Genomic DNA, 27646 nt, shown 5'->3' with positions numbered 1-27646 from the left:
CTAGTGTCTGGATCAGAGTGTCCTGAAGCCTAGTATCTGGAGCAGAGTGTCCTGAAGCCTAGTATCTGGAGCAGAGAGTCCTGAAGCCTAGTATCTGGAGCAGAGTGTCCTGAAGCCTAGTATCTGGAGCAGAGTGTCCTGAAGCCTAGTATCTGGAGCAGAGAGTCCTGAAGCCTAGTGTCTGGAGCAGAGTGTCCTGAAGCCTAGTATCTGGAGCAGAGTGTCCTGAAGCCTAGTGTCTGGAGCAGAGTGTCCTGAAGCCTAGTATCTGGAGCAGAGTGTCCTGAAGCCTAGTGTCTGGAGCAGAGTGTCCTGAAGCCTAGTGTCTGGATCAGAGTGTCCTGAAGCCTAGTATCTGGAGCAGAGTGTCCTGAAGCCTAGTGTCTGGAGCAGAGTGTCCTGAAGCCTAGTATCTGGAGCAGAGTGTCCTGCCTGAAGCCTAGTGTCGGCCTTGACCAGTGACGACTCCCCTTTAAACATTTTAAATAATGGCGGCTGGGTAGCGCAGCGGACTAAGCGCCTGCCTACCACCGTAGAGACACTGGTATCGAATCCAGCTGTCAGCGGTACCTCCGGCTTGGTCGGTCGTCCATACTAACACAATTGGCGGTGTTAGCGGGTGGGAAGCCGGCGGGGTGTGTATCCTGGTCATTGTAAACAGCGACTCCTACAGGTCGGTCGGGGCGCCTGCTCAGCGAGGAAGGGATCTGAGGGAGGTAGTGTGATCCTCCCACGCGTTACGCTCCCCCAGTGAGAGTCCTCGCTGTCAGGTGAAAAGAAGCGGCTGGCTGACTCCACATGTATCGGAGGGGACATGTGATAGTATCTATCAACCCTCCCTAGACCGGCAAGTGGGGGGAAAATGCGCGCAACGACCAGGAAGGGAGGGAAGGGAATTGGCATAACAACTAAATTGGGATGGGAGAAAAATACAGAAAAAGGGGGAGAAAAAGTAGATAAAAAAAAATACATTTAAAATAATCAACAACACAGATCACACAACCAATCAAAGTAGAATTTCCACTCCAGCCTTTGGCCTTTGGATTCTGTATCATTCTGCCCTCAGGTTTATCACCGGGGACAATTATGGTACAGTAGCCATCATTGTATTGCATTGGCATCTGTTTCTGTATGAAGCTGTTATTGGTGATCTCCCACCGGACATCACTTCATACTGCATTATTATTATTATTATTATTATTATTATTATTATTATTATTATTATTATTACTGGACTGGAGCTCTGGGCCATATCACTCTCTCTGGTGATTGGTTTACAGTTTAAGGTCACCAGAGTTTGCACTGAATTAGGAAAATCTGCGTTTAGCTTCTGTGCTCTTGAAACGTGGAACGTTTTCCAATGCACTTTTCTGTTTCTATATTGTTTTTGTATTTATGTGCTGTATTTCTCTACATCATTGTGAACGAGAGCTTGCTCTCAATGATCTTTCGAGATGAAATAAAGATTGAATGAATAGTGCAGTAGTTAGTTGAGATTAGTAGTTAAGTTGTGATCAGAAGTTAAGTTGTGATCAGAAGTTACGTTGTGACAGAAGTTCATTCTCTTTTAGTACCTCAGCTGATACCTCATGGGTTTATTTAATAACGTCTACTGTTTATTATTACATGGCGTTTTCACATTCGCCGAAATGCTTGCTTGTGATTGGTCAATAGCCCCCCGACAGCGGCCATTATCAGACAATAATGACCGCTGTGGGACAATAATGACCGCTGTGCGCAGCTGTTCGCAATCAAGCCCCACTGACACACACTGTTTCAGTGCAATTAGACACTGCCGGTGTTCTGCTGCCGGCGATGACAGGGGGCGGAGCGACGAGCGGAGCCAGAACGCAGCCAGAACCAGTGTTGCGAGTCGATGTAAAATGAATTAGGTATATTGTTAGTAAGTTAGCCATGTAATAAGCGGGATAATGTATAGCTATACTCGATCATTGTCGCAAAATAATTGACCTTCACTGACGTTTAAAACACCTCGCCGAGGCGGCTCGGTATTTTAAACTCTGTGTCGGTCAATTATTTTGCGACAATGACCTCGTAGCTATACATTATCCCTTACATAACAGTCAACATGCATATTAAACCAAGAGCAACTAAAGGGCACTGAAAACTCCAACCAAAATATTTAAAATTGTTCCTGTAGTAACGCGAGAGGTTAAGTGTTGGTCTGGGGAATCAGAGGGCACACTCCAGGCTGCACTTGAATGTACAGAATGGAGTGTGTTCCGTGATAACACAGACAATATTAACGACTACACTGAAACAGTGCTGGACTTTGTTGGTACTCTGGTAGAAGAAACAATCCCCTCTACCACAATTAGAGTTTACCCAAACCAAAAGCCCTGGGTAGACAAATCCGTCCATGAGGCTCTGAGGGGGGGGAGAAACTGTACATTGGGGGGGTTGGGTAGGCGGGGTGGGGGGGGGGTAACTGTACATTGGATTATCGACGAAACCTTACTTGGTCCCAAGAAAAGGGTCTTGTGTATTATTGGGTTAGGACTAGGGATGTCCGATATTATCGGCCGATATCGGCATTAAAATGTGATATCGGAAAATATCGGTATCGGTTTTCAAAAAAAATATATATATATATATTTTTTTTTTTATTTTTTTTTTACATTTCTATCACCTTTATTTAACCAGGCAAGCAAGAACAAATTCTGATTTTATTTATTGTCAAAAGTATGCATAATGTTGTGTTAATTCCACAACAAGAGATATGTAATGTTAATTACCTGAAATTATTAAATTTTTTGGGGGGGGGGAAACCCTGCATATATCGGTATCGGTTGATATCGGTATCGGAAATTAAGAGTTGGACAATATCGGTATATCGGTATCGGTAAAAAAGCCAATATCGAGCATCCCTAGTTAGGACATTTACTGTACATTGGAGGGGGTTGGGTTAGGACATTTACAGGGTTAATATATACAGGTTTCAAATTGGAGTCTCCTGTAGGTGCTATCTTTTGGTTTTGAAAGTGGGTAGTGATTCACATTCCTTTACAGCTGTGGGTAGGGCGTTTAGTCCCTTGTTCGAGCCAAATCTGGGTTTAACATGGTTTGTGGAGCTCCCTCTGGTGTCTACTAGTGGATCTACTATTGGATCTACTTTCTCTGTGGATGGTTTTGTGAATAAATCTCCATTATGCTTCAATTACTGTGTGTTTATTGTATAGCAATAAGGTTGGGTGAATTGGGTCATTGTATAAACGCATTACATCACTTGAAGTCGTGTGTTATACAAATTAGATCACACCTATGGGGGTCTAACGACCCTCGGCTGCGCCTCGGGCCTAACAACCACCCATAGGCGTGATCTAATTTGTATAACACACTCCGTCGCGTGATGTAATGCTTAACTAGCCACTAGGGGTGTAAAGGTACACGTATCCGTACCGAACCGAACCAGTTTCAGTGTGTACCGTACCGTACCGTACCGAACGGCTGTGTAGTGTACCGAACTAATACAACGGTATGTTAACCACTGACGACCGCCCACCGGGGGCTGTTTTTTTCACAATCTAATATAATTATATATATTTTTTTTTACAAGTAGATTATTAATTTCAATACAGAATATTCGTTGACAGCCCTACAAGTACAATTAGTTACTGCACACTACATCACCCCTGAGTGGAACATGGAAAGCCAAACTTTCCCCCACTGTACTGAAAACCCGTATCGAACCTTAACTTCAAAACCGAGGTACGTACCGTACCGTGGTTTTTGTGTACCGTTACACCCCTACTAGCCACCCAAACAACTGCCTCTTTGAACTGCTGCGGTCAGGCAAGCGATACTGGAGTCTCATGGCAAGCACAGAGAGACTCAGAAGGAGCTTCTATCCCCAGGCCATCAGGATGCTCAACGAACAATAACACTATGTAACAAACCATCAACTACACTCACAGCACACACATCCACACGTACACACTCACCTTAAATAAACAACTCACTGCAGCACCCACTTTACCCACTTTAGACACTTTAACACACTTTATATTTATTGGTAAAAAGATTTGCACTACAACTCATACCTCATTGCACCTTACCCTAAATTGTACCTCATCCCATTTCTGCATTGTACTGTATATTGTATTGTAACTCAGTTACTTTTTCTCTACTCTGCATTGTATATTGTATATATGTATATTGAACACTTTTGTTTTGTTTACACTTGTCTACGTTTCGGGGGACCCTGATGGAAACAAGACAAACGTCTTTCTCAGGTCTGCATCCCCTTAACAATTGTGTGTATTGAGCCGTACTGTATTGTACCCATTCTGCAATCTGTTAAATAAAGTTTTCATTCATTCATTCATACGTACTTGACTTTCTATTTTATACTTATTTATATATATTTATACTTATCTATTTTTATCTAGCACACTCTCAGGAGCAAAACAGAAAGAAGCATTTCATATAAAAGTATTCTGTATTTTTGTATGACAACTAATAAAGAAACTTGAAACTTGAACTTGTAGTTTCTTCTCTCCTTTTAAAAGACCACAAATCATTGTAATAATTTATTCATATTTTGCTGTAGTGGATAGGTATATTCTTTTTTGATATCGACAGATAACTTATTACATATTAATATGATATTGGAAGGAAGGGGCAGGACCAGATAAGCGTTGCTTCATTCTGTCCCTTCTCGAACAAAACCATTGTTTTGAGCTACGCTGATTGTAGTATTTTATTTGTATTTTATTTTATTTATTTTTATTTGTATTTAGTTTTTGTTATTTTTTGCTATTACAAATGTGCGTGTGTGTTTTATGGTTGTAATGTTGGAGCTAAATAAAGATCAAATGAAGTGTGTGGACTCACGTGTTGCGTCTCCTTGCCCACAGGCTGCCCCCGGGCACACATGGGGGCCGCTCTCACTCGGCCAAAGTGGGCTCTCCGACCTGCGGGGCCCGCTGTTGAAACAGGGACGTAGGCGGTGGGGGGCTCCGTAACCACGACAGCACTTCCTTCACGGTCGCTCTGCACCTCCTCCTCCTCCTCCTCCTCCCCCTCCCCCTCCTCCTCCTCTTCCTCCTCCTCCTCCTCCTCCTCCTCCTCCTCCTCACTGAGCTGGTGCAGTAGGGGTTGCGGCCCCCCGTGCAGCAGGTGGGGTAGGTGGTCTTCCTCGATGGAGATGACGCGGCGGAGAGGCCAGCCGTCCAGGGGAGCGTCCAGAACCTCCTCCTCTCTCCTTCTCCCTCTCTCCTTCTCTCTCCCAGATACCTTCTTGACCGACGCTGTCCTGCCCGGCGCCTTTCTGACCGTCCCTCTCCCGTCCTGCGTCCTGCCTTGAGGGGAGTTAGCGTAGCTGTTGGCCGAGCCGGAGCTCTTCCTCGTACTGGGGCGCCGCGCAGGGACGGTGGTGGTGGTGTTGGTGACACTGTCATCCTCACTACAGGAGGGGGAGGAGGAGGAGGAGGAGGAGGAAGAGGGGGAGGAAGAGGGGGAGGAGGAGGAGGAAGAGGAAGGGGAGGAGGAGGAGAGGAGGAGGAGGAAGAGGAGGAGGAGGAGGAGGAAGGGGAGGAGGAGGAGGGGGAGGAAGAGGGGGAGGGGGAGGTGGAGGAAGAGGAGGAGGAAGAGGGGGAGGAAGAGGGGGAGGAAGAGGGGGAGGGGGAAGAGGGGGAGGAAGAGGGGGAGGACGAGGAGGAGGAAGAGGGGGAGGAAGAGGAGGGGGAAGAGGAGGGGGAGGATGAGGAAGAGAAGGAGGGGAAGGAGGAGGAAGAGGAGGAGGAAGAGGGGGAGGAAGAGGGGGAGGAGGAGGAGGAGGGGAGGAAGAGGGGGAGTAGGAGGATAGAGGAGGGGGAGGAAGAGGAGGAGGAAGAGGAGAAGGAGGAGGAGGGGGAGGAGGAAGAGGAAGAGGAGGGGGGAGAGGAGGAGGAAGAGGAGGAGGGGGAGGAGGAAGAGGAGGAGGATGGGGAATAGGAGGAGGAGGAGGAGGAGGAAGAGGAGGAGGAGGAGGAGGAAGAGGAGGAGGAGGAGGAGGAAGAGGAGGAGGAGGAAGAGGAGGAGGAGGGGGAAGAGGAGGAGGAGGAAGAGGAGGAGGAGGAGGAGGAAGAGAGTACCATAAATCAATGTGACAATAAATCAATAAATCTAAAATAAAATACAGTGTCTGTGTTGCCCCAAACAGTGTCTCCCCAATGCCACAGTATGTATGTATGTATGTATGTATGTATGTATGTATGTATGTATGTATGTATGTATGTATGTATGTATGTATGTATGTATGTATGTATGTATGTATGTATGTATGTATGTATGTATGTATGTATGTATGTATGTATGTATGCATGCATGCATGTATGTATGTACAGACTGTGAAATTATTTAAAAATAATCCAATCAGAATATTGCGACAATCAATCAAGTAAACCAAAGTGAATTGCTTCACGCTCATTCAGTATCCTCTGTTTCTCCTCCTTTAATCCCTCGTCACAATTTCATTTCTGCTAAGAAGGAGATAATCCATATTTTCACACACAGGAGAATCTGACAGGTATGATTTATGTTCACGAGCTTCAGGAAGACAAAAAGAGAAACGACGCACCTCTTCGCTGCCCGGCTGTCGTCATCGCAGAACAAACTGCCCAGTCCTGCTCTCTGCTTCTGCTTTCTCCTGAGTGAGGTCCGAGGCTGATTAAAAGAGAGAAGGATGCACGTTATAGCTGCACGTACATTACCATGTACCATTAGTAGGGTTCCGGAACCGTTAAGAGGATGTTTGCATTTCGATTCTTCGATTTTTTTATAAATTCATTTGTTAATTAATACCTTAGTTACAGTACAGGAATCAAATTAAACTGTAACAAGTCAACTGACAATGTGAATAATATGAAAAAAATAAATGAGACACAGTGAGACGTACTTATGGTACAGTGAGACACAGTGAGACGTACTTATGGTACAGTGAGACACAGTGAGACGTACTTATGGTACAATGAGACACAGTGAGACGTACTTATGGTACAATGAGACACAGTGAGAAGTACTTATGGTACAGTGAGACACAGTGAGACGTACTAATGGTACAGTGAGACACAGTGAGACGTACTTATGGTACAGTGAGAGACAGTGAGACGTACTTATGGTACAGTGAGACACAGTGAGACGTACTTATGGTACAATGAGACACAGTGAGACGTACTTATGGTACAATGAGACACAGTGAGATGTACTTATGGTACAGTGAGACACAGTGAGACGTACTTATGGTACAATGAGACACAGTGAGACGTACTTATGGTACAATGAGAGACAGTGAGACGTACTTACCGTACCACTACAAATGTCCCGCTCGTCCTTTAAGTGTTTGTTCATTTCTCTGGGTAGATTATGAAAGAAAAAAAGTAAAAGAGAGGAAACGAACATTAGAATCCACAGGATCAAATAAAACCCCGGTTGGCAGTATCAGAGAATTACCCCAGATACTAAAGTCCAATATTTTTGCCATGCCCTCTCTTCTGGAGATGAGGGTGGGTTTGAGATACTGTAGGACATTGCAAAATGAAGTTCCAGGACTTTCAAGGACTTTTCCAAGCACTATTTATTTTATTTAAAAGGTTACAATTACATTTTAAATGTACCAATTTCCGACCATTAGTTACACTTTAAATAAAAAGAAAAGATTTCTTGATTCAGAACAATTTTATCATGGATGAACAAAACTTTCAAAGCGAATGGTTGATTTTAATTTCAATTACTTTTTAAGCACCTTGTTAAAAAATGGGCTGTTTTCAAGGAATTCCAGGCCTCAACTATTTTTGTAAAAAAAAATCAAGCACTTTATTAAGCACTTCAAGGACCTTGTGCGAACCCTGGTTTACACACGTCCTACAGAGAGACTTGTAGGTACAGATGAGAGGACTGGTTTACACACGTCCTACAGAGAGACTTGTAGGTACAGATGAGAGGACTGGTTTACACACGTCCTACAGAGAGACTTGTAGGTACAGATGAGAGGACTGGTTTACACACGTCCTACAGAGAGACTTGTAGGTACAGATGAGAGGACTGGTTTACACACGTCCTACAGAGAGACTTGTAGGTACAGATGAGAGGACTGGTTTACACACGTCCTACAGAGAGACTTGTAGGTACAGATGAGAGTGGACTGGTTTACACACGTCCTACAGAGAGACTTGTAGGTACAGATGAGAGGACTGGTTTACACACGTCCTACAGAGACTTGTAGGTACAGATGAGAGGACTGGTTTACACACGTCCTACAGAGAGACTTGTAGGTACAGATGAGAGGACTGGTTTACACACGTCCTACAGGGAGACTTGTAGGTACAGATGAGAGGACTGGTTTACACACGTCCTACAGGGAGACTTGTAGGTACAGATGAAAGGACTGGTTTACACACGTCCTACAGAGAGACTTGTAGGTACAGATGAGAGAGGGACTGGTACCAGGGTGTCTTACCGGAGGAGATCCAGCTGTCTCATAAGACTCTGCTTCTCTCTCTGCAGACCTTCAGTGACCCTGTACATCTCCCTGGAGCAGGAGAGGAGAGCATGAGAGAAGATACAGAGAGAGGAGAGCATGAGAGAAGATACAGAGAGAGGAGAACATGAGAGAAGATACAGAGAGGAGAACATGAGAGAAGATACAGAGAGGAGAGCATGAGAGAAGATACAGAGAGAGGAGAGCATGAGAGAAGATACAGAGAGGAGAGCATGAGAGAAGATACAGAGAGGAGAGCATGAGAGAAGATACAGAGAGGAGGGCATGAGAGAAGATACAGAGAGGAGAGCATGATAGAAGATACAGAGAGGAGAGCATGAGAGAAGATACAGAGAGAAGATACAGAGAGGAGAGCATGAGAGAAGATACAGAGAGAGGAGAGCATGAGAGAAGATACAGAGAGAGGAGAGCATGAGAGAAGATACAGAGAGAGGAGAGCATGAGAGAAGATACAGAGAGGAGAGCATGAGAGAAGATACAGAGAGAGGAGAGCATGAGAGAAGATACAGAGAGAGGAGAGCATGAGAGAAGATACAGAGAGGAGAGCATGAGAGAAGATACAGAGAGGAGAGCATGAGAGAAGATACAGAGAGAGGAGAGCATGAGAGAAGATACAGAGAGAGGAGAGCATGAGAGAAGATACAGAGAGGAGAGCATGAGAGAAGATACAGAGAGGAGAGCATGAGAGAAGATACAGAGAGAGGAGAGCATGAGAGAAGATACAGAGAGAGGAGAGCATGAGAGAAGATACAGAGAGGAGAGCATGAGAGAATATACAGAGAGGAGAGCATGAGAGAAGATACAGAGAGAGGAGAGCATGAGAGAAGATACAGAGAGAGGAGAACATGAGTGAAGATACAGAGAGAGGAGAGCATGAGAGAAGATACAGAGAGAGGAGAACATGAGAGAAGATACAGAGAGGAGAGCATGAGAGAAGATACAGAGAGGAGAGCATGAGAGAAGATACAGAGAGAGGAGAGCATGAGAGAAGATACAGAGAGGAGAGCATGAGAGAAGATACAGAGAGGAGAGCATGAGAGAAGATACAGAGAGAGGAGAGCATGAGAGAAGATACAGAGAGAGGAGAGCATGAGAGAAGATACAGAGAGGAGAGCATGAGAGAAGATACAGAGAGAGGAGAGCATGAGAGAAGATACAGAGAGAGGAGAGCATGAGAGAAGATACAGAGAGAGGAGAGCATGAGAGAAGATACAGAGAGAGGAGAGCATGAGAGAAGATACAGAGAGAGGAGAGCATGAGAGAAGATACAGAGAGGAGAGCATGAGAGAAGATACAGAGAGAGGAGAGCATGAGAGAAGATACAGAGAGAGGAGAGCATGAGAGAAGATACAGAGAGAGGAAAGCATGAGAGAAGATACAGAGAGGAGAGCATGAGAGAAGATACAGAGAGAGGAGAGCATGAGAGAAGATACAGAGAGAGGAGAGCATGAGAGAAGATACAGAGAGAGGAAAGCATGAGAGAAGATACAGAGAGAGGAGAGCATGAGACTACCACACTACAGAAGGTTAACCCTTTCACAAGACACTATAGAAGGTTAACCCTTTCACTACCACACTACAGATGGTTAACCCTTTCACTACCACACTACAGACGGTTAACCTTTCACTACCACACTACATAAGGTTAACCCTTTCACTACCACACTACAGAAGGTTAACCTTTCACTGCCACACTACAGAAGGTTAACCCTTTCACTACCACACTACAGGTTAACCTTTCACTGCCACACTACAGAAGGTTAACCCTTTCACTACCACACTACATGTTAACCTTTCACTACCACACTACAGAAGGTTAACCTTTCACTACCACACTACAGAAGGTTAACCCGTTCACTGCTACACTACAGAAGGTTAACCTTTCACTACCACACTACAGAAAGTTAACCCTTTCACTACCACACTACAGAAGGTTAACCCTTTCACTGCTACACTACAGAAGGTTAACCTTTCACTATCACACTACAGAAGGTTAACCCTTTCACTACCACACTACAGGTTAACCTTTCACTACCACACTACAGAAGGTTAACCTTTCACTACCACACTACAGAAGATTAACCCTTTCACTACCACACTACAGAAGGTTAACCTTTCACTACCACACTACAGAAGGTTAACCCTTTCACTACCACACTACAGAAGGTTAACCTTTCACTACCCCACTACAGAAGGTTAACCTTTCACTACCACACTACAGAAGGTTAACCTTTCACTACCACATTACAGAAGGTTAACCTTTCACTACCACACTATAGAAGGTTAACCCTTTCACTACCACACTACAGAAGGTTAACCTTTCACTACCACACTACAGAAGGTTAACCTTTCACTATCACACTACAGAAGGTTAACCCTTTCACTACCACACTACAGAAGGTTAACCTTTCACTACCACACTACAGAAGGTTAACCTTTCACTACCACACTACAGAAGGTTAACCTTTCACTACCACACTACAGAAGGTTAACCCTTTCACTACCACACTACAGAAGGTTAACCTTGCACTACCAAACTACAGAAGGTTAACCTTTCACTACCACACTACAGAAGGTTAACCTTTCACTACCACACTACAGAAGGTTCACCTTTCTCTACCACACTACAGAAGGTTAACCTTTCACTACCACACTACAGAAGGTTAACCCTTTCACTGCTACACTACAGAAGGTTAACCCTTTCACTGCCACACTACAGATGGTTAACCCTTTCACTGCGATACTACAGACGGTTAACCTTTCACTACCACACTACAGAAGGTTAACCATTTCACTGCCACACTACAGAAGGTTAACCTTTCACTGCCACACTACAGACGGTTAACCCTTTCAATGCCACACTACAGACGGTTAACCTTTCACTACCACACTACAGAAGGTTAACCTTTCACTACCACACTACAGACGGTTAACCATTTCACTGCCACACTACAGAAGGTTAACCATTTCACTACAACACTAACGACGGTTAACCCTTTCACTACAACACTACAGACGGTTAACCCTTTCACTGCCACATTACAGATGGTTAACCCTTTTACTGCTACACTACAGACGGTTAACCCTTTCACTACAACACTACAGAAGGTTAACCATATCACTGCCACACTATAGATGGTTAACCCTTTCACTGCCACACTACAAACAGTTAACCTTTCACTACCACACTACAGACGGTGAATCTTTCACTACCACACTACAGAAGGTTAACCATTTTACTGCCACACTACAGAAGGTTAACCCTTTCACTACAACAATAAAAAGCGGTTAACCCTTTCACTGGCACACTACAGACAATTAACCCTTTCACTGCCACAATACAGAAGGTTAACCCTTTCACTACAACACTACAGACGGTTAGCCCTTTCACTGCCACACGACAAAGGGTTAACCCTTTCACTACCTCACTACAGACGGTTAACCCTTTCACTACAGACGGTTAACCTTCTTTTTTTTATCCACTTTTTCTCCTCCTATTTTTTTTTGTATCCAATTTTTCTCTGTGTGTGTGTGTGTAGCTACATCTCCTTGTCGTGCTCCAGGTGGGCCGCCTGCTCCTGCAGCAGGGTCAGCTGGTCCTGGGTCAGCTGCAGCTCCTGGCAGGTGGAGCCCAGCTCTCTGCACAGCTCCTGGTTGGTCACCTTCAGCTTCACATTCTCCACGCGGCTCTCGTGCTGCTCGCTGCTCAGCTCGCGGCACTGCCGCTCCAACTGGAGGAGAAGAAGAAGAAGAAGAAGAAGAAGAAGAAGAAGAAGAAGAAGAAGAAGAAGAAGAAGAAGAAGAAGAAGAAGAAGAAGAAGAAGAAGAAAAAGAAGAAGAAGAAAAAGAAGAAGAAGAAGAAGAAGAAAAAGAAGAAGAAGAAGAGGTCTTTATTTGTCATGCAGATTTTAACACACTCACACGCGCGATGGGCGACCCACAGGAACACACGTCCACTGAGTCGCTGAATGAAATGTTCTCTGCACCTCCCATCCCGTCGTCCTTCTCCCCCAAGGGCAGCCAGGAGCAGATAGGGGTGTCGGCGTGGGGCCGCGCCCCGGGGACCAATCCAAGTGCTCCTGTCAGGGACGTGACAGCGTCAGCGATCTGTTGTGCATGTGTTTTCATTGGGTTTCTCTTATCGGGGGGGGGGAACCTTGCGAGCGCGGGGAGAACATGGAAACTGCACACAGAAAAGCCCGGGAGCTTCTATCCCCAGGCCATCAGGATGCTCAATGAACAATGTACAATAACAGACCATCAAACACACCCACAACACACACATCCACACACTGTTAGGGTTTGTAACCGACCTCAAACGCAACGGCACAGAGAGAGTTGTTCAGAGTTAGCCAAAGCAAGGGCGTATTTATTTTCAGAGTTACAAGATGGAATTAAGTTGAGCAACCGAACAAACGGGGAATCTGGCATGTGAAGATTGTTGCGGCTCTGCAGATTCTCCCAGTAGGTGGTGGTGAGGAATTGGCTTGTGACGTCTGAAGCCGCTCTGCAGATCCTCCCAGCTTTCACTCCCGGTGGAAACGGAGAGAGAGAGAAATCTGAGTTAGCCCAGCGCACAACAGAAACAGAGAGGTGACTGATCCAGTATATATCCCAGTGACTTGATCTTCGGTGTACCACACACAGTTAGCAGAGTCCAGAGAAAAAACAATACGGTAATCCAAAGTGTAAATCCAACACAAAAAAATAGGTGAGAACAGTACAAACAAAAAACGGGATCTCTTCGGTGTTTCACAAACACACAAAAAACTGATGATCCAAAGAACTGTTTCCAAAAACTCACCAGAGCGCAACGCGTAAAGCGGGCAGATAACGAGGTGCAGCTCAGAACGGGAAAACCAGGTTCTCCACAGGGAATCTCCACGAAAGCCCTGGAGAGCAAAAGACAGCAAACAGCGACGGGGAAGGCAGGCAAATGCAGGAGTAATCAGAACGATCCAACATCGATAGTGGGGGGATCAGAGTATATAAAGCCACAGGGCGCTGATTACAAGCTGTGACAGCTGCGGGATGAAATTGATACTTGCTCCAGAAGCGTGTGTTGGGGAAAGCACCAATCAACACGGCACCTTACAGGAACGGAGCGTGTGGCGGGGAATGCAATTAATCAACAAAGTACCTTAAAGGAACGCAGCATGTGGCGGGGAACGGACCAATCATCACAGTACTTTAAGAAGCCTGTGGTGGGGAAAGAACCAATCCTCACAGTACCCCCCCCTCCACGGGAGCCACCCGGCGACCCACCCGGCCCCGGCGTGCCCGGACGGGACCGAAGGAAGCCGGCGATCAGGGGCACTGGAGAGGGGGACAAAGACGGAGGCCCGGAGAGGGGGACCGGAGACGGGGACAGAGGACTGGCGAGGGAGGCCGGAGACGGGGACTGGGGCCCGACAGCGGAGGCCGGGCACGGGGACAGAGGACCGGCGAGGGAGGCCGGAGACGGGGACTGGGACCCGGCGAGGGGGCTGGACGGCACCTGAAGACACTGGGCACGACAGGAGGGGCCCCACCCCCTGATGGTGCCGGAGGACCAGGTGACGTGGGGCTCATGCAGCGCGAGCCAAGGCCTGCCCAGGACCACAGGGACAAGAGGAGAGCTGGTGATGAAAAACTGGAGTCTCTCAACGTGGTTGCCAGCAATGGTGAGAAGGACTGGACAGGTGCGTTGAGTGACGTCAGCCAGGCGGCGATGATCCAGCGCGAAGACCTCCAAGGGCCTCTCGAGGTCCTCAAGTGGAATGTTTGCCCGGGTGGCAAACCCAACGTCCATGAAACTCCCATCAGCACCAGAGTCAATGAGTGCACCCACCGTCGCCCGCTGGTCCGCCCAGGCTAGGGTGACGTCCGCCAGATGGTTAGGTGGTGCACGGGTGGGGGAACAGGAAAAACGGCTCACCAGGATCTCCCGGGGTCCCGGCGAGCCTGGTCTTCTTGGCCGGGTAGGGCAATTGGAGACACGGTGTCCATCCCGGCCGCAGTAGAGGCAAAGGCCGGACCTGAGCCTGGACTCCCGTTCGGCCGGGCTAAGGCGGTTGCGTCCCAGCTGCATGGGTTCCTCCTTGGTCACGGCTCGGGAGGGAAAAAACCCACCAGTCACGGAGGGGGCAGGACGGTCAGCACTGTAGAGGCGGCCGCCGGGAAAGGGAGCCCCTGAGCGGAGGTCGATGGCACAGTCGTAAGGCCGGTGAGGCGGAAAGACCTGAGCCCTGGACTTACTGAAAACCTCCTCGAGGTCGTGGTACTCGGGGGGTACGTCTGGGGTACTGAAAACCTCCTCGAGGTCGTGGTACTCGGGGGGTACGTCTGGGGGTCCCCGTCGTGCTCGCTCACGCCTTCTCTCCCGGAGGCGTCCGTCGATGCGGATAGCGAGGCTGATCAGGCCCTCGAGAGAATCGGGCTCCTCTTGGGTCGCGAGCTGGTCCCTTACTGCGTCGTTGAGCCCCCTCAGGAAGGTGAGACGAAGCGCTTGATCGTTCCAACCGCTCTCCGTTGCGGCCAGTCTGAACTCCAGCGCGTAGTCTCTGACACTGCCACTGTCCTGCCGGAAGGTGCCCAACCGAGCTCCTGGGTCCTGGCCACGGGCTGGGTGGTGAAAAACCCTGCGGAGCTCTGCCACGAAGTCTGGGTAGGAAAAACAGAAATCAGCCCCCATTGCCCAGGAGGCAGTAACCCACTGTGCTGCTTGGCCCGTGAGCAGGTTAGTCATGTAGGCTACTCGGGATCCCTCTGACGAAAAACGGCTGGGTTGATGATGGAAGACCAACTCACATTGCATGATGAATGTGGCACAATCCTCGAAGTTACCATTGAACAGACGTGGTTCGGAGAGACGGGGCTCCCGAGGTGCGAGGTCTGCCGCGGGTGGTGAGCTGGCCGAGACTCCTGGGACAGGTGGGGTCAAAAGCAGAGTGTTTAATGAAGTACGGAGAGCCTGAAGCTGGTGCAGAGCAACAGCCTGCTGATACTCCTGAGTGCCAATGGCATCCAGAATAAGCTGGACCTCGGCCCGGAGGTCCTGTAAAGCGGCCGCAACCGCACCCAACTGTTGGGTGTGGTCGTTGACCAACTCGATCTGGACCGCCAACGCTGCCCTAACCCTCTCTGTGTCGGCTGAGGTCGTCATGTTTGGATCGTAATGTTAGGGTTTGTAACCGACCTCAAACGCAACGGCACAGAGAGAGTTGTTCAGAGTTAGCCAAAGCAAGGGCGTATTTATTTTCAGAGTTACAAGATGGAATTAAGTTGAGCAACCGAACAAACAGGGAATCTGGCATGTGAAGATTGTTGCGGCTCTGCAGATTCTCCCAGTAGGTGGTGGTGAGGAATTGGCTTGTGACGTCTGAAGCCGCTCTGCAGATCCTCCCAGCTTTCACTCCCGGTGGAAACGGAGAGAGAGAGAAATCTGAGTTAGCCCAGCGCACAACAGAAACAGAGAGGTGACTGATCCAGTATATATCCCAGTGACTTGATCTTCGGTGTACCACACACAGTTAGCAGAGTCCAGAGAAAAAACAATACGGTAATCCAAAGTGTAAATCCAACACAAAAAATAGGTGAGAACAGTACAAACAAAAAACGGGATCTCTTCGGTGTTTCACAAACACACAAAAAACTGATGATCCAAAGAACTGTTTCCAAAAACTCACCAGAGCGCAACGCGTAAAGCGGGCAGATAACGAGGCGCAGCTCAGAACGGGAAAACCAGGTTCTCCACAGGGAATCTCCACGAAAGTCCTGGGCCCTCATTCATCAACGTGGACGTAGAACTTGACCTACTTCCACACGTAAGCACGGAATGTAGAACTAGCGTACGCACAGGGAAGTCGGGATTCATCACACGTGCGTACGCAGGCTCTACGCACACCTGTCATGATGAATCCCACCTTGGCCCTGCGCCGCAGCTCGTGCACGCTTTCACGTATTTGCATACCAAAACCGCCCCGACCAACCAAATATGGTCAGGCCCTCCCCTTCAAATACCATGAGGGAATCCCTGTGCGTGGAATGTTGGAGGATGGCAAAGCGAACAAAAAAGAGAAACTATACAGACACCGAGGTGGAGGTCCTCGTAACGGAGGTGGATGCCAGGGCGGGGGTACTCTTTGGGTCCCTCAGCCTTGGCATCACCACCAAGAGGAAGACTGCTGCGTGGGAGGCGGTCACCGACGCCGTAAATTCCATCTCCCCGCAGCAGAGAACCATAACGGAGACCCGCAAGAAGTGGTTTGATGTCAAACTGACGGCCAAGAGGCGCCTGGCCGATCACAGGCGGAATGCCAGTGCGACTGGCGGGGGGCAGGTATGTCGTATGCCAATCATTATATTATCATTATTATGATATATCTGTTATGATGAATTGAAAATGGGGGACCCTAATGTAAACAAGACGAAAGTATTTATCTGGTCTGCATCCCCTTAACAATTGTGTGTATCGAGCCGTACTGCATTGTACCCATTCTGCAACCTGTTAATACAGTCTTTCAATCAATTCAATTCAGAGTCAGAGTGAGCTGTCCCCACTGGACCTGAGAATCGCCAGCATCATCGGGGACGAGGCGGTGGGAGGAATTCCGCGCACCACCGACACCGACACATACGAAGTGGCTGGGCCATCCAGCCAACAGGTGGAAGGTAATAATATAATATACACTTCATTTGTATAGCACCTTTCATACAGGAATTGTCACATCAGTAAGGAAGACTGGCATAGAAATCACTTTGTCGTCAACGATTTTATTGAGGAACATGACAAGAATCTCTTAATTTATTTGAAACAATATTCAACCGTATGGTTCCGAACCTTGCTAGCAAACAAATAAAACGTTATTAAATTGCCTATTCATTCCACAGGCAACTCGGCTGAGTTGACCATCAATCCCATCCCCGACCCCGTCGACACCCAGGAGGAGCAGGAGGCGTCCTGCAGCCGACCCCCTTCGGCGCGCAGGGAGCAGAGGGCCCACCCGGTCCCGGACCCGGTCGTCCTTACGGGGGCCGTCCTCGACAACCAATTGACCACCATCGCCCTGCTGAGCGACATGAGGGACGAGCAGAGGCTCACACGCCAGACCCTGGCCCAGCTGGTCGCGGTCCAGACCCAGCTGGTCGCGGTCCAGACTGGCATAGCAGCCAGTCTGGCGGGCATCCTCCTGAAATTCACGGAAAACAGGGACCAATAAATACCGTAACCACCTTTGGCGTTGGTGTCATTATTATAATCAGATAATCATTAGCTGGATGAATGCCTTTTCTCGTTCCGTTCTTTTGAAGTTTGATTGATAATCTGCATGCACGGTGAACTGAGTGTCATCTGGTCACCTTTAAACTGTCAGCTACTTCCATTCAACTATAACTGTACAATGCAATTCAAAAATGGTTCCAATTCATTAATGAGCTCAATTCGATTTCAAACAACAGTATTTTCCTTTTATGTACAGGTTACTAATGATTACTTAATTAATATGAATTGACACAAATCGCAGTTCTTCCAGTGCATGGGGTAGACTCACTCAAAACTGCGCTATGATCCTAGCTCTTGTCAGCATTCCAGTGGCGTTTGGAGGTGGCTCTTCCACGTCTGGCATGGGGTCGTCGGGTAGTTCTGGGTTTAGCAGCGGGATGCCATGCCTGATGGCCATGTTATGGAGCACACTGCAGGCCACGATGATGTTGCAGACCTTTACAGGCCGGTACTGCAGTGTGCCCCCCGTGCCAGACAGGCAGAGCCACCGACCCTTCAGGAGACCAATTGCACGCTCCACGGTGACTCGTGTGCGTGCGTGCGCCCGGTTATAGGTGCCCTCCTGTTGGGTGGTGGGGTTGGTCAGCGGCGTCATCAGCCACGGCTTTAGTGGATAGCCACGATCCCCTGCATTGAAAGATATATAATTTAATTACAGATACCAGTAATAACATTACGATTTGATTCAATATGGGCCTAAATGTGTAACACTCACCAATAAGCCACCCGTCTTCAACAACCCCAGCCTGGAGACGAATGCCCACAGAGCTGTTCTGCACCACAAACGAGTCGTGGGTTCCTCCTGGCCACTGGGCAACGACATTTAGGAGTGCCAAACGGGCATCGCAGATCACTTGGACATTTACCGAGTGGAACCCCTTCCTGTTAACGTAATTGAATTCATTTTGTGATGGTGTTTTGAGGGCTATGTGTGTGCAGTCTATTGCTCCAATTACGTTGGGGAAACCGGCGATGGCGTGGAAAGCCCTCTTGACCTCGACCTGCTGTGCGTGTGTGTATGGGAATTTGATGTAGTCGGGGATTAGGGACATGATGGCATCCAACACTGTGGGCATGATCCTGCTGAGTGAGGGTTGGGAGATGCCCGAGCGATCTGCGATCTCCCGCTGGAACGTCCCGGTGGCCAAGAATCCCAGGGTGGAGAGGACTTGGGTGTGGACGGGGATGGCATGTGTGCGCCTTGTTCGGCGCTCCAATAAGGGTCCCAGATCCCGGCACAGGTCGAGCAGGATTGCCCTGGGGAAGCGGAACCTGCTCATGAGCCACTCTGTGCTCTCGGCAAACAGGTCTGCCCTGTCCCTGAAGACGCGCTCCCTGTGGAGCGCACCATGGGCATGGCCCATTCCCAAATCGTGCAACACTGCGAGGACTGCGTTATCCATGGTGAATAGGATCTGAAATCCATGTTCCAGATGTAATTTATAGGGTTTGCCGACGATTACACTCATGTCGCCAATTTAATTAATTACGGGTCATACAGAACACCTGGGTATATTGTAACTGTTGATTGATTTCCCTTCGATCTGCGCTCCAATTGGGTCGTTGTTGGTCAGGGACGATTCTAGCCACGCATGGCTTCAGTGGATAACCGTGATCACCTGCATTTAAGTGATATTTTGATGACAGATATAATAACATTGCAATTTAATTAAATGAGATTAGGCCTGGGTCATGCGTTCCTTATCAGCCAACAACGTATCGGCCAAATAATGCAACGTTAACCATCCTGCATCCTACATTCAGAAGTTGATGCTGTTTAGGGTTTGACAATAATTACACTAATATCGCTGTTTCACAATGAACTATGATGAATCACGGGGGTCATACAGAACACGCGCCAGTGTCTTTATTTCCGCCTTGAAACTAATGCAGGACTGAGGAGTGCTTATGCGTAGTAACGATATTCTACCACTGGGAGCTAGGTACGCCAGGTCTGACCTGTGCGTAGATGTACGCACAAAGTCAAGTTCAAGTTGAAATTGATGAATCCCACTCTTTGCTTAGAAATGATCGTACGCACAGGGTAAGCACAGATCTGTGCGTAGAACACGTTGATGAATGAGGGCCCTGGAGAGCAAAAGACAGCAAACAGCGACGGGGAAGGCAGGCAAATGCAGGAGTAATCAGAACGATCCAACATCGATAGTGGGGGGATCAGAGTATATAAAGCCACAGGGCGCTGATTACAAGCTGTGACAGCTGCGGGATGAAATTGATACTTGCTCCAGAAGCGTGTGTTGGGGAAAGCACCAATCAACACGGCACCTTACAGGAACGGAGCGTGTGGCGGGGAATGCAATTAATCAACAAAGTACCTTAAAGGAACGGAGCGTGTGGCGGGGAACGGACCAATCATCACAGTACTTTAAGAAGCCTGTGGTGGGGAAAGAACCAATCCTCACACACACACACACTCACTTTAAATAAACAACACACTGTAGCACCCACTTTACCCACTTTAGACACTAACACACTTTATATTTATTGGCATCAATCTCATGCACCTCATCGCACCTCACCACCACAGGGTGGCACCACAAGCTAAGCTATACCTCACCATTTCTACACTGTACTGTGTCTGCATTGTATAGACTGTACATATACTGTATATATGTATATTGAAAATGTTTGTTTTGTTTACACTTGTTTACGTACCTGACTTTCTATTTTATACTTATATTATACTATTTTATACTATCTTGTTATTTTATCTAGCACACTCTCAGGAGCAAAACAGAAAGAAGCATTTCATGCAAAAGTATTCTGTATTTCTGTATGACAACTAATAAAGAAACTGAACTGAAACTGAACTGAGATACCCCACCTGGGTACCTGGCATCGCGGAAACCTGGTCCCCAAGCGGGAATCGAACCCTGGACCTTCTTGCTGTGAGGCGACAGTATAGCCACTACACCACCGTGCCACCAACTGGAGCAGGAGTCAGTGTGTGTGTCGGCCACATTCGAAATGTGCTTTCAATTGAATGTCATCTATAGTAATAATAAATAATTAACGTTTTACTGACTGTAGTTGTATCAGGGATGAATGAATGGCTGCATTTGTGTAGCATTGTTCAAGGACTACTCAAAGCACTGCATAATGGAATGCATACATTTTTCAGTATTGGTGACCTCAGTGGGAATGGAACCCCTAACCCTGGCATTATTAGTGCCAAGCCAAGCACTCTAGCAATTAGGCTACACAGGATGGCATAACGTGGATTTTGTTTATATTGTCAATTATGATACATATTTCTATTGTTTGAATTAGTGATAAAAACGCCAATATGAAGTCAAGATTTCTTACAAAATGATTACTGAAATATTTGTGATAGTCAATTGACAATTACAGTTTTGCGTATCACACCATGCAGTCGGACATGATGCAGCAAGCAGCAGATTATCCTCCTCCAGCTCTCTAACCAGCAGCAGATTATCCTCCTCCAGCTCTCTAACCAGCAGCAGATTATCCTCCTCCAGCTCTCTAACCAGCAGCAGATTATCCTCCTCCAGCTCTCTAACCAGCAGCAGATTATACTCCTCCAGCTCTCTGACCAGCAGCAGATTATCCTCCTCCAGCTCTCTAACCAGCAGCAGATTATCCTCCTCCAGCTCTCTAACCAGCAGCAGATTATCCTCCTCCAGCTCTCTAACCAGCAGCAGATTATACTCCTCCAGCTCTCTAACCAGCAGCAGATTATACTCCTCCAGCTCTCTAACCAGCAGCAGATTATCCTCCTCCAGCTCTCTAACCAGCAGCAGATTATCCTCCTCCAGCTCTCTAACCAGCAGCAGATTATACTCCTCCAGCTCTTTAACCAGCAGCAGATTATACTCCTCCAGCTCTCTAACCAGCAGCAGATTATCCTCCAGCTCTCTAACCAGCAGCAGATTATCCTCTTCCAGCTCTCTAACCAGCAGCAGATTATCCTCCAGCTCTCTAACCAGCAGCAGATTATACTCCTCCAGCTCTCTAACCAGCAGCAGATTATACTCCTCCAGCTCTCTAACCAGCAGCAGATTATACTCCTCCAGCTCTCTAACCAGCAGCAGATTATCCTCATCCAGCTCTCTAACCAGCAGCAGATTATCCTCCTCCAGCTCTCTAACCAGCAGCAGATTATCCTCCTCCAGCTCTCTAACCAGCAGCAGATTATCCTCCTCCAGCTCTCTAACCAGCAGCAGATTATCCTCCTCCAGCTCTCTAACCAGCAGCAGATTATCCTCCAGCTCTCTAACCAGCAGCAGATTATCCTCCTCCAGCTCTCTAACCAGCAGCAGATTATACTCCTCCAGCTCTCTAACCAGCAGCAGATTATCCTCCTCCAGCTCTCTAACCAGCAGCAGATTATCCTCTTCCAGCTCTCTAACCAGCAGCAGATTATCCTCCTCCAGCTCTCTAACCAGCAGCAGATTATCCTCCTCCAGCTCTCTGACCAGCAGCAGATTATCTTCCTCCAGCTCTCTAACCAGCAGCAGAGTATACTCCTCCAGCTCTCTGACCAGCAGCAGATTATCCTCCTCCAGCTCTCTAACCAGCAGCAGATTATACTCCTCCAGCTCTCTAACCAGCAGCAGATTATCCTCCTCCAGCTCTCTAACCAGCAGCAGATTATCCTCCAGCTCTCTAACCAGCAGCAGATTATCCTCCTCCAGCTCTCTAACCAGCAGCAGATTATCCTCCTCCAGCTCTCTAACCAGCAGCAGATTATACTCCTCCAGCTCTCTAACCAGCAGCAGATTATACTCCTCCAGCTCTCTAACTGTCCTGTAAGGGTTTGGCCTGTGTTGCTACACAGACACATTTGTATGTTGCACGTTAGTTCCTGACTGACCTAGAATTAAAGAGTCAACGTGATCACATCTCTCCGTCTATTATTATTATCTGTGAACTAAAGGTATAAGGTTTACACAACATGGTGTCAGAAGTGGGATCACTTAGTAAGAAGACGAACTATACAAAATAAAAATAAAAAAGAGAGACAACGACGAAATGGGAGATGAAGCAGCCCCGTTGCCGTCGCTGCCACAGTTGGCTCCGCCAGGCAGGTTCGACTTCAATAACATTAACGAATGGCCGAGATGGATGAAGCGGTTCGAACGCTATAGAATAGCATCTGGTTTGGATAAACAGTCAGAAGAATTCCAGGTAAATGCCTTCATGTATGCGGCGGGAGACGATGCCGAAGATATATTAAGTGTTTTGCCGCTCACAGAGGAACGAAAAAAGAAATACAAAGACGTCACGGATGCGTTCAACGCACATTGCGTCAGTAAGAGGAACGTCATATTTGAAAGAGCATGTTTCAACAGAAGGAACCAAGAACCGGGTGAGAATGTTGAATCCTTTATCACTGCTGTACACACACTGGCTGAACATTGTCAATTTGGAACCCTAAGAGAAGATTTGATAAGGGACAGGATTGTAGTAGGCATAAGAGATGCCAAGCTATCAGAAAACCTGCAAATGGATGCAGATTTAACTCTGGAAAAGGCAATGACTAAAGTGAAGCAGAGTGCAGCAATAAAGAAACAACAGCCCGTCTTAAGAGGCACTGAGCAGCAGGCAGCTGCACAAGTGGAGGCCATACAAAAAAATAGATGGCAGAAAGCACAGCAATACAGAACTGACACACAGTCTCCTGGATGTGGCAGATGTGGAAATGTAAAAAGACACATGTGGAAAGAATACCCTGCCCGGGATGCTGAGTGTAGAGTGTGTCATAAAAAAGGACATTTTGCAAAGACATGCAGAACAGGAAAAGGGGTCCATGACATCACACTGGCACACACAGAGACTTCTCAAGATGAAGAGGAGGACTTTGCGTTCCTGAACGTAGTGAACCTAGAGGAACCTGAAGATGAATGGCTGGAACTGTTAGAGTTGAATGGACAGGAGGCCATATTCAAGCTGGATACAGGGGCCCAGGTCACAGCGGTGCCGAGCAGCATGCACTCAGTTGAAAAACATGGAAATCTACAGCCACCACAAAAAGTACTGTATGGACCAGGAAAATACAAGTTAAATACAAAAGGCTGCTTCAGTGGTGAGCTAACCATTAGAAAGAGAACAACTGTGTAGGAGATGGCCACGCAGGAGTGAGGCAGATGCACAGGGCTCACCACCTTTATCTTAAAAACTAAATTATAATCGCTATACCGACCGAAATGATTACTTCATTTTAAACTAAACGACCCTACTCCTTTGTACACTTTGGAACTCACAAACAAGAAGCAAGGAACCTTCTGAGAAGCAGCAGACCCCGCCGTAACAAACGGCGCTACAAACACTGGTCTTCTACAGCCTACAGCACAACATGGCCGGTGAAATCACCCTACAAACATTGTGGAATGCCATCCAGCAAAGCAGAACTGAGCTGCTCCAAAAGACAACTGATATTCAAACTAGTTTGGAAACAATCAGAGGCTCGATGACGACGCTTAACGAACAAGTGGAAGAAGTGCAGCAACGAGTCAGCCGCAACGAGGACAACATCCAGACGGCTCACGAAACAATCACTAAACAAGAAAAAGAGATGACCACTGTAAAACTAAAAGTCCAACAGTATGAAGACAGCTCATTGCGCGCAGTCGTTCGTTTGGAGGGGCTTCCAGAGTCAGTGGAGAAACGGGACCTCGCCGGCTTCCTAGCCGCTTTTCTACTATGGCTGTTTGGCGAAGATAAACTCGGCGGACCCGTGCTGATCGACAGCGCGTATCGCTTGAAATTAAAACAACCAAACCCCAGCAAGCCTAGACCAATACTACTGAAACTACTGCGAGCACAACAAAAGGACACTATCATGCGCCTGGCGAGGGAGAAGGGAGAATTGTACTACGGCGGGACCGAGGAAACCTCCAGAAGCAGGATCTACTTTTACAGTCACTTCAGCCAGGAGGTGATGAAGAAACGCAAGCTGTTTGACGACGTGAAACGCATATTCAGATCTAAAAGCCTGTCTTACTCAATGAGACACCCAGCAATATTAAGAGTCGAACACGGCGGGACCTCCCGTGACTTTCATTCCCCAGAAGCCGCACAAGAATTCATCCGTGGACTTGAACGAGGCTGAAAGCGGGCAGATCAAGCCCGTCGCCAGGATGAAATGACTGGGGGGGGGCAACTGAGGATCCCCCTACTACCCCAAGACAAACACCGTGAGACGAGATAAGTAGCCAAAACTAAGACACACACACTACCAAATGACTCTTATGAGCTATTAGAAAAACCAGAAACAACCCTGAACGTGGTTAATTAAAGGACAAGTATCAAAACTGAATCATCAGTGTATCATTTCTATTTTTTTTTTTTATTTTGTGGTGTTTATATATATATTTCCATTTTCTCTATTTTTTTATTACATCCAATTATTTATATATTTTTTCTTTCTTTGGTTTGATTGATTGAATTGATAGAAAAGTTTATTGGCGGGTTGCAGAGTGGGTACAGTACAGTGCAGCTCAGTGCATACAGTTGTTGAGAGGATGCAGACCTGAGAGAGACTTTCGTCTTGTTTCCATCAGGGTCCCCCATTTTCAATTCATCATATGACACGCATGGCATGCAGATGGACAGTGCTGCTGCATCTGTGCATTTGTGACATGCCAGATTTTCAAGTGCAGTGCTGTTTGTGATACTAAAGAAATCCAGAAGAAGAGTGCATATACATTTGACATAGATTGGGTTGATTGTTTTACTTTTTAGGGTGTTGGTAGGCAACTATAGTTGTAGAACTTTGCATTTTTATTTCTTTTCGTAGCCTTTGCAAGGGGAAAGGATAGTTAGATCATGTAGGCTTATAAAATAAAAATAAAAATAAAAAAAAATAATAAAAAAGAACCAAAAAAAAAAAAAAAAACTGACAAGTAAATTGGTAGCCTATTATCTTTCCCCTCTTATTCATTATTCATTTCTCTTATTCATTAATTTATTTATTTCTCTGCCTTATTACTGAATCAATTGCTTGCCTGTATTGTTTGTTTTTTAGTTTAATTTTGTTCCTTTTTTCTTTTTGTTTTCTTTTTGTTATAAGGAGTAACGCTTCACAGCCTGGTTCAAATAGTGGTGTGCCACCTGGCAATTTAAAGGGGAAGTTAACAGGGAGCCAAGTAGGGTAATATAGGACTAGTGAGCCTATGTTATGGTTTACTTTCTGTTTGGGGAGGGTATGGGGGATGAAAAGGGTGGGGGGGGACCTAGTACAAATACATATTATCTTCACGAACTCAATGCATGTGATCTTGTGAACCATGATAGATTGTATGATATAACTGGAGTGACTAATGGTAGGCATATGCACTGCGAACATGTGTGTGTGTGTGTGCAAAAACACACGCACGCGCTCATGTTCAAATGGAATGCTGCAATCTCTATAACAAAACCACAATTAAACCCCTATTAAAGTCGATATTGAAAATTATCCTAGATGACTAGCACTCTGACATTTATGTCCTTCAATGTTAAGGGCATCAATAATCCCATTAAAAGGAAAAAGATTCTCAACTATTTAAAGAATCAAGATTGCGGCATTGCATTTATTCAGGAAAGCCACTTGACTGATGCAGAGCATGTGAAGTTGCAAAGAGATTGGGTTGGGTCAGTATTTCACTTATTAATCTATATGGCCCCAACAAAGACGATGCACCCTTTTTTAGGAATATTCTATTATCCTCTGCACAAAACTATGGCACATGTATCCTTGGAGGTGACTATAATTTAACATTGAGCACATCAGATAGATCTAATAGCATCCCCCAGCCATTAAGTGCCGCAGCCAAAGTAGTAAGGGATGGTATGTCTGAAATGGGTTTGGTCGATGTTTGGAGAATACTTAACCCACTGGAGAGGGAATATTCATTTCATTCTGCGGTACATGACACTTATTCCAGATTAGACTTGTTTTTAACAACTAAATCACTACTTCACAATGTAATTGAATGTAAATATCTAGCCTCTACAATATCGGATCACTGTCCTTTGAAATTGAAGGTGAAACAATATTTGGACAAACCTAAAACTAAGCGTTGGAGATTCAAGCCATATCTCCTTAACGACCCAGATTTTGTTAACGTCCTAGAAAATCAAATCGATGACTTTTTAATAATTAATGTAAACTCTGCCTCCCCAAGCATAATCTGGGAGACACTGAAAGCTTACCTAAGAGGTCAGATAACGTCTTTTGGAGCTTCTAAACAAAGAAAAAGTAGACAGTATCTAAACACACTAGACAAAGAAATTCATGAACTAGAGAAAAAACACGCAGAATCCAATAGAGCAGAAACTCTGCACATACTAGTAAAAAAGCGGCTTGAATATAGCAACTTAACTACTAGCCAAGTAGAAGCAGACATGGCCAGAACTAAATACCACTACTATGAAAAGGGGGACAAAACCGGCAAGCTACTCAACTGGCAAATAAGAAAAGAAGAGATGGCAAAAACAATAGACTCAATCAAATCTAAGGATGGTGATGTATTACATAAACCTGAAGAGATAAACCAGCGTTTTGAAATGTTCTACCACAATCTATATGAAAACCAAGACTCAACTGCTACAAAATGCGAGGAATTCTTGGGAAACTTACCGATTACTAAGCTTCCTGTAGAAGTGAGAACTACTCTTGAAACAGAAATATCAAAGGAAGAAATCACCAAGGCTATTAACTCATTGCAAACGGGCAAAGCACCAGGTCCCGACGGCCTACCTGCTGAATTTTACAAACTGTTCATAAATAAATTAATCCGCCCTTATATTATGGACATGCTCAAAGACAGTCTCAATAATGGTAAATTACCACCAAGTCTAGAATTAGCAACAATCAATGTACTTCCTAAGCCCTCTAAGGATAAACAACTTTGTGACTC

General features: G+C 46.5%; 1 protein-coding gene across 1 annotated transcript in view; it reads right to left on the bottom strand.

Annotated features, from left to right (window-relative positions):
* Positions 1 to 27646, bottom strand: part of cracr2ab (calcium release activated channel regulator 2Ab) — a gene marked incomplete at both ends in the record, with an annotated part of 215482 nt that overhangs the window by 116949 nt on the left and 70887 nt on the right. The window contains 5 exons of the mRNA XM_084325246.1: positions 4855 to 5425; positions 6581 to 6666; positions 7306 to 7354; positions 8459 to 8530; positions 12044 to 12231. Coding sequence (XP_084181372.1) covers positions 4855 to 5425; positions 6581 to 6666; positions 7306 to 7354; positions 8459 to 8530; positions 12044 to 12231 — 966 coding nt within the window. The remainder of the gene's footprint in view (positions 1 to 4854; positions 5426 to 6580; positions 6667 to 7305; positions 7355 to 8458; positions 8531 to 12043; positions 12232 to 27646) is intronic.

The sequence above is a fragment of the Notolepis coatsorum genome (genome assembly GCF_963971535.1).
Source record: "Notolepis coatsorum genome assembly, chromosome: 1".
NCBI classification, from domain to species: domain Eukaryota; kingdom Metazoa; phylum Chordata; class Actinopteri; order Aulopiformes; family Paralepididae; genus Notolepis; species Notolepis coatsorum.
The sequence above is the reverse complement of the archived record's forward strand: the minus strand, read 5'-3'. Positions and strand labels throughout refer to the sequence as shown.